Raw genomic sequence first — 7,580 nt, forward strand, 5'->3', positions numbered from 1 at the left:
GCCTTCAGTGTCCAGTCTAGAGAAGGGCGGGGTGGGGGGGCAGCACTGGAGGGTGTCCCCATAGCCTTGTCACTAGGAAAGCACAGTTGGTGACTTAGCCATGGAGTGGGAATTCAGCAACGTGGGGGAGGGCACTGCTAAGGGAAGGGCACTCTCCACACTCCCACTGCCCCTCGTGCCCAGGGAATGGGAGATGTGAGAAATGACCCCTCCCCCTAGCACACATACACCCACCTCAACCCCGCCCCCTGCCCCATGACTTCCTCCACAGTCCCATCTTGGATCCCATCTCTGCTCCCAGCCACTCTCCTAGGCTGCCTCGCCGGCTCCCTTCCACCCCAGCCCCCCATCCTGTCCCAGCTCTCCTTCCGGCTCCTCCCTGCCCCTTGTCAGGAACTTTCATCCTGCCCCACTTCCAACCCAACAGGAGAGTGCCACCGAGGCCCCTTGCTTGGGCCACAGTGTCTTCTCTTAGCTCAGAGCCCAGGGGAGCTCCCAGCCCTGTCCTGGGAAGTCTTTTGTCTGGGGCGCCCAGTCTTCTCCGATCCTTCCACCCTCCCCTCCCCCCCATCCCGGATGCCACCTCCACGAAGGAGAAGGGAAAGGAAATACGCACACATTCCGTTTCAGTGAAATTTGCTCTTTATTTGGGGACCAGGGAAAGACCACACACAGCCCTCCAGCCCAGGGGCCGGGGGCACGGAGAAATGGGATGAAGACCCCATCCAGCACCCCCACCCCCTCCCAGGCACAGTAGGCAGCGAGAGGAACCCAGGTTCCGGGGTCAGGAGCACACATGCAAACGAGGTCGGTGCAGTCGGCGTGTCTCCCAGGAGGCTTTGGGGTCGTCACCACATGTACGCGCCTTCTGGCCTGTAGGACGGAAAGGAAAGGAATCGCCCAGAGCCGGCCTCGGATCCAGGTGGTGGGGCCAGGGTGGGGGCTCCGTGGGGCCGCACATCCCAGACCGAGCACTAGGGGACAAGACGGGTGGCCGGGGGGGGGGGGGAGGGAGGAGGGGGCTTTTACCGTGACTTGACCTGGCGGTCCTCGCCGTCGGGGAAGAGCAGTTTCGAGAGGACCGCTTCTGGGCTGTCTCGTTTCCCGTACCTGGGGGCGGGGGTCGGAGGGGGCGGGGTCAGGCGCGGGCACGCCCCCGGGCGGAGGGGGAGGCGGGGGCGGGAGCCCCAGGGACCCGGCTCCGAGGCCGGCGCACGCGCTCACCGCTGCCGAGTGACCAGGTTGAGGTAGTGGCGCAGCGACGCGTAGTAGCGGCTCAGCTCCTCCGGCGACGCGTCTTCGCCGGGAGCCTCGGGTTTGGCGGGGTAGGCGTGGACCAGCGCCCCCAGGCAGGCGAGCAGGGCCAGCAGCACTGTGGCCACGGCGGGCCACGGCCGGCGCACGGTCACCATCTGGAGAGGGGGCAGTGGGTCGTGGGCCATCCCCCGCCTCGACACCCGACGGCGGGAGGCGGCCTGCCGTCGGGGCCCACGTTTCCCGGCCTGTGCAGGACCGCCAACGGACCGAGGCTCAGCTGCTGGCTCGCCGTGTGTTCTGCGGCACTGCCCCGTCTGTGCCTCAGTTTCCCTGTCAGGGAGGCATAAGCCCTGCCGGCCTCCCCAACCCCCGCCCGTGCTAGAGATAAAGGGCTATGCTGGCCACTCAGCCCCAGTTTCCACCATCCCAGCCTCAGTTTCCCCACAAAATAGCCCAGGTTCCCCAGCAACAGGCCATTCCTGGTCCCGGGCCACTCACGGCGACAGTTCTGGAAGCGGAGATGAGCAGGTGGAAGGCGAGAGGAGTCCCAAGGGCTGGACTGCTGCAGGTCGGGCTGTGGCCTCCTCCTCTGCTCAGCGCTTTCCCTGCGGGGCTTATATCCCCGGCCTGGGAAGGGAGGGGGAGTCCGAGGAGGGGGGGGAGCTCGAGGCGTGGGGAGGGCCCTTCCTCCTCCTTGCCTCCACCCCTGCCAGACCGCTGAGCTTCCACCCAGACAGTGCGTGACGTCTCCACCTTGTAGGAGATGAGGGGGCAGCCGCCAGGCTCAAACTCAGACTCTGGACAGAGCCTGAGCCCCATCTTCACCCCACAGCCCCCCAACAGCAGGTGTAGCCTCCTGAGGAGGTGAAGCGTTTGTATCTAGACTCCTGGGGCAGCCCCTAAGGCCAGGGATGAGATTGTATCTTCCCTAGCCTGCCCATGGGTGGGAATAAGGGACACAGACCGGACCCTTGACCTCCAGCCAGTGGGACCTGTGACCATTCCGTGGAAAAGGCAACCTCGCTCAGCAATACCTTGGAGAGGGGCTGAAGAGTGGCAGGATCTGTGGGGAAAGCCTCTTTCTACTGGGGGTGGGGTAGGAGCCATGACCATGACTCTTGACCTTTATGATCCTGGAGGAGAGGCCTCTCTGGACACCCCACCATGTCCCTTCTCTGTGAAAGAGTTGGGAAGAGTTGAGAGGAGGCAGAGGCCAGTCCTCCCCCAGAAGCAGCTGAGTCTGACACCTGCACATCCAGCCTGACACACACAGACCCCCCCCCCCCCCCGGTCCGAGCAGGCCTGGCACAGAGATCCCCTCCAAAGCAGTTCACCCCTTCCCCATCCAGGTGTTACCCAGGCTCTGCTGTCTTCTCAGGTTGAGTGATGCCCACGCACGTGCCACTCTCCCCAGCCCGTTGCCCTCTCCACCGGGGTCTGAGGCCGAGATCCTCACCCAGGGCCTTTGAAAGAAAGAGGAAGGGCCCACTGTTTATCAGGCACCTACTGTGCACCGCGCAGAACAGGCTTTCAGCGCGACGACACAATGAGCTGAGTTTATCCCCGTTTTTACAGATGAGGAAACTGAACCTCTGAGAGAGGAGGGAACCCAGGATGCAAACAAGAGGAAAGGGCTGGGGCAGGGCCCTCTCGGCCGAGGGGCGGAAAGGCTCACTACCTGGAATGATCAACCACAGGGCTCAGAAGGTGGGCATGGGGGAAGGGGAGGGGAGGCTAATTTGGGGGCCTGCTCCCCTTTCGGAGAGGCCAGCCGCATCGGACCTACCTGCCCCCATTGGAAAAAGGGGGTTGTTGGGGAGTCTCTCCATAAAGCCCTTTCCAGGTCTCCCCTCCCCCATCTGGCCAGAGCCCCCAGTGCTTCCCTCTGTCCCATCGGCCCCTGAGGGCAGGAGGGGCCATCTTGGTTGTGGGCCAGCCCCTCCGCCCTCTAGGACAGATGGCCGTGGGTGTTATTTTTAGAGCTCTCTCAAGGTGGAGAGTCTAAGGCTCCCTCAATCATCTTTTTACAGGTTCAATCACCTGCACTGTCCGGAAATGGCTCCTTATCAACTAGTCAGGCCCCATGGGCCCCCGCACACCCTAAGAAAGGCCAGGGCAGCACGCTGAGTGTGGAGGCGGAAGAGGGCATAGACCTTATACTCAGAGGGAGGAGAAAAATCATTCACCCCAAGGGCAGGTCTTGGCCCTGTTCTCCAGGAACCCCAGTCTCAGAGGAGAATCATAGCCATACCCTTGGGGATCCCCAGTCCGAGGGGAGGGGAGCAGCAGTATCACTGGGGAGCCCCAAACCAAGGGAGGAGGCACTCCACGATCCACGTAGAGCCCCAGTCTGGAGAGTTCCCAGGACACAGGGACAGGGAGGAAAACAGAGGGATAAGCCTGTGTCCAGTTGGGGGAGCGGACAGCAAAAATAAAAGAACACTCTTCCAGATGGCCATGGAAAGAAAGAGGCAGGTGCTCACCCTTGGGATGGAAAGGACAGCCAGGGGGGCTGGTTACGGCAGCTGTAACCCAGGGGTCAGAGCCTGGACAAGACCCTACGGGCTAAAGGGGACAAGGATATCTGAGAGTATGGGGGTTGGGGACACAGTGGCACCAGCTGGGGTGGTGACAGGGGGTTTCTAGTGTACTGATCCCAGGCAGAGAGAGATGATAGAGATTGTGAAATGCCCAAAGGGAAATGGTGGCCTTCCTGGAACCTTCTCATGCCTTCAGGAATATGGAGTCTGAGAATAGGTGGGAGCGGAGGAGAAACAGAGGAGCCAGAAGGCACTGGGGAAGGCCCGGATTCAGGGTACCACCCCTAAAGAAGTCGCTTCCCTCTTTACGTTTAGAGTGAAAGAGAGAGGGACCTGAGAAGGTCCCTCAGGGCAGACCGGGAGCCAGCCTCCCACACCACACAAACCTCCCTCCGTCTCGCCCCGCCCTCTGATTCCACTTCCCAATTACAGGGCAAGCCGATTGGTTCATTAATCACCACCTCCTCATTGAAGAGTTTATTAACTTGTTCATTAGTGGGGAGGGTGTCTCAGCCCTCGATCAATGGGCTCAGTTACCCCCCCACCCACACACCCGCCACCATCATTGACCCATGACTCAGTTGCTATTAGACATGTCTGGGAGGTGGGGGGACTGATATTCATAAAAGGAGAAACTACAAAATAATGGTTATTGTAGACTTGCGGCCAGCATCTGCCTCCAACCTGTCCTCAAAGGGTAGCGGGGGCAGAATCACTGGGGTTGCCTTGATCCCCGTTCCCAGAATACCTAGCAAGGCCACTCCAGGGATCAGGGAGGCCAGGAACTTGGACCCCAGCTGAGCAGTCCCCTTACCCAGTGGGCTCAAGGGTCACTCATCAAGATAAGATGACCCGTGCCATGCATCCCCAGAGGCTTAGCATTCTGTACCCCACCGCACCACGCACCCACTGTCCCCCACTTTCCCCCACACAAAGGCTCTCTGTGATATACCACGTCCTGGGCAGTGCTAGACCACTGCCTTCCACCCTCACCAAGACCTCAGGCCCAAGGTCCTAGGGACAGCAAGTTGCCATGCAGTAAGAGAGAGTCAATCCTCATTCAACAAGCCCTTATTAAGCCCCTCCTCAGTGGCAGGCACCATGACGAGCACAGAGGACAGAGCAGTGAACCAAAAGGCAAAATCCTTGCCCTAATGGAACTTACTTACATTCTAGAGGCGGGAAATACAAAATCAGTAAATAAACAAGAAAGCGTGGAGCATGTCTGATTATGAGAGGTGCTATAGGAAAAAGTCAGGGTAAGGGGGATAAAGAGTCCTGGGGTGTACAGGGCTTACTTTATGTTGGGGGGTTAGGGAAGGCCTCACCTATAAGATGGCATTTGAAGGAATGCCTACCTTCTTTCTACCTTGGGAAGAATGTTCCAGGTGGGGGAAAGAGCAAGTGCAAAGGCCCTGAGGTAGGAGTGTTCTTGGCAGTTTGAGGAGGGCAAGGAGGCCCATGTGGCTGGAGAGCAGTGAGCAGTGGGGCTGTTAGAAGGAGAGATCAGGGACGCAGGAGGGGACTGGATTATGTAGGGCCTTGTTGCCCGCTATGAGGACTCTGGCTTTTGCTCAGAATGACATGAGAGCTTCAGTCCAAGGAGTGACATGGTGCGACTTAGGTGCTTTTTTTTTTAAAGATTTTATTTTACCTTTTAAGTAATCTCTGCACCCAATGCGGGGCTCCGACCCACAACCCTGAGACCAAGAGTCACACACTCCACCCACTGAGCCAGCCAGGCACCCCCTGACTTGGGTTTTGAAGGAAGCATCCTGGCTGCTGTGTTGAGAATAGACTGAAGGAGGGCAAGGTCAGAAGCAGGAAGGCCCTGGGGCTCCTGGGTGGCTCAGTTGGTTAAGCGTCTGAGTCTTGGTTTGGGCTCAGGTCATGATCTCGAGGTTCGTGAATTTGAGCCCCACATTGGGCTCTGCGCTGACAGTGCAGAACTGCTTGGAATTCTCTCTTCCCCTCTCTCTCTCTGTCCCTCCTCTGCTTGCTCTCTCTCTCAAAATAAATAAACAAACTTTAAAAAGGGGCGGGGGCGCATTGCCTGGGTAGCTCAGTCGGTTAAGCATCTAACTTCAGCTCAGGTCATGATCTCACGGATTGGGAGTTCAAGCCCACGTCAGGCTCTGTGCTGATAGCTCAGAGCCTGGAGCCTGCTTCGGATTCTGTGTCTCCCTCTCTCTCTGTCCCTCCCCCGCTCGCACTCTGTCTCTCAAAAAAAATAAATAAATAAATAAAACATTTTAAAGAAGAAGAAGAAAGAAAAGAAGAAGGAGGAGGAGGAGGAGGGAGGAGGAGGAGGAGGGGGGAGGAGGAGAGAAAACAGGGAAGCCAGTCAAGAACCTGCTGCAATAATCCAGCTAAGACTCGATGGTGTCACGGATGCACACACACACACACACACACACACTCCCCATAGGTGTACATTCCCCATGACTTGCAATTATGTCCGGACAGTGCTGACAACCTTTCATCTAGCCAAGAAAGTCCCCTGGAGGAGACAGCAGAAAATCAATGGGTGCCAACAGTAGCTAGGCAGTGGACCTGTCTGCTCTCTGATTGTTAAGGCTCCTCATTTATTAGTCCATGTGAAACTCTCCGTGTCACCTTGATGACTAGCCGTAGCCCAGGAAAACATTGGCTACCATGATGGTGCTTATCGAAATGCAAGCTTGTTCGTTTTGCCACGAGTGTAAATGTCCTGTTGCCTAAAAACACTCTGGCTCTTGGCCAGAGTCAAGGCGTGAAGCTGTCACACCTTGGATTCTGGTTATATCTAGGGGGTGGGTTGGGGAGGTAGTAATGGCAAGAAAGAAAGGATTTTCACTTCTTACGACAGGAGTGCTCCTAGGAGACCTTCCCTTACCCAGAGTTGTTGGTCCTTCTATAAAACGCAGCGACAGATGCCTGTGGCATGGTGGATTCCCAAGACCCAGGCTTCTCTCTGGAACAGGTATCAGCAAAGTCTCTCTGTAAAGGATCAAACAGTAAATATTTTAGTCTCTGTTCAGCGGTTCAACTTGGCTACTGTAGCACAAAAGCAGCCATAAAACTATGCAAAAGAAACGAGCGGGCGTGGCTGTGCTCCAATGACACTTTATGTGTGGATATTAAAGATTGAATTTCACGTCATTTTCACGTCATGAAATATTCTTCGATTGTTTTTTCCAACCGTCTAAAATGTAAAAGCATCCATTGTGAGACCATTTGTACTCAGGACGTAACCGAAACAGACCCGCGGGACCACAGTTTGCCGACCCCGTGGTCTCAAAAAGCAGGTACTTCAGTTGCCCCCACCCCGGGGGTTGAGTTGCTTGTTTACCAAGACTCAGCTGGATCTCGAGCCTCTTTCAGCCAGGTATACTTGTCACTGTAATCCTATAATCACATAATCCTATTACCGTGTAATTCAATTAAATATTACACAAACTAATGAAATGTGATGCGCTCGCTTGAAAGAGTCACTTCCTTGAAAACTAAGTTGGGGGCTTTGAAAAGGCTGAACAGAGAATTGCCGAAATGTTGAATTAGGCTCCGGCCGCTGCCCAGAAGGCCTGTGCACACCGCCCCTCCCATCGCATAAATGCTCCTGTTCCTGGGGATGAGCCCCCGGCCTGAGTCCGGAACGTCTCGGGGACCTACAGTCACAGGAGGCCTGTGCTGCTGGTACAGAAACTCGGGTCCTGAAAGTGACGTGATTCTGGGAAGAAGCAATTCTAACCCAGGCCGTTTGAGACTTTGTATCTGTGACTCTGGATGTCTCACGTGGTGCCA

At 56.8% G+C, this 7,580-nt stretch overlaps 1 protein-coding gene across 1 annotated transcript; it reads right to left on the minus strand.

Annotated features, from left to right (window-relative positions):
* Positions 1 to 624: 624 nt before the first annotated feature.
* Positions 625 to 1,911, minus strand: PYY (peptide YY). Its single transcript, XM_027048955.2, has 4 exons — positions 1,756 to 1,911; positions 1,225 to 1,412; positions 1,030 to 1,110; positions 625 to 873 (listed from the first exon to the last, which is right to left on the minus strand). Exons 2-4 carry the CDS (start codon positions 1,410 to 1,412, stop codon positions 849 to 851), a joined length of 294 nt encoding a protein of 97 aa, XP_026904756.2. The 5' UTR covers positions 1,756 to 1,911; the 3' UTR covers positions 625 to 848.
* Between the last annotated feature and the right edge of the window lie 5,669 nt (positions 1,912 to 7,580).

This window comes from Acinonyx jubatus, chromosome E1, assembly GCF_027475565.1.
Source record: "Acinonyx jubatus isolate Ajub_Pintada_27869175 chromosome E1, VMU_Ajub_asm_v1.0, whole genome shotgun sequence".
Taxonomy (NCBI): domain Eukaryota; kingdom Metazoa; phylum Chordata; class Mammalia; order Carnivora; family Felidae; genus Acinonyx; species Acinonyx jubatus.

Coding starts and splice junctions, on each gene's coding strand:
- PYY (XM_027048955.2), bottom strand. CDS start 1,412: ATGGTGACCGTGCGCCGGCCGTGGCCCGCCGTGGCCACAGTGCTGCTG. Junction 1,111..1,224: donor AACCTGGTCACTCGGCAGCG/GTGAGCGCGTGC, acceptor CCCCGCCCCCAG/GTACGGGAAACGAGACAGCC. Junction 874..1,029: donor GACCGCCAGGTCAAGTCACG/GTAAAAGCCCCC, acceptor TCCGTCCTACAG/GCCAGAAGGCGCGTACATGT.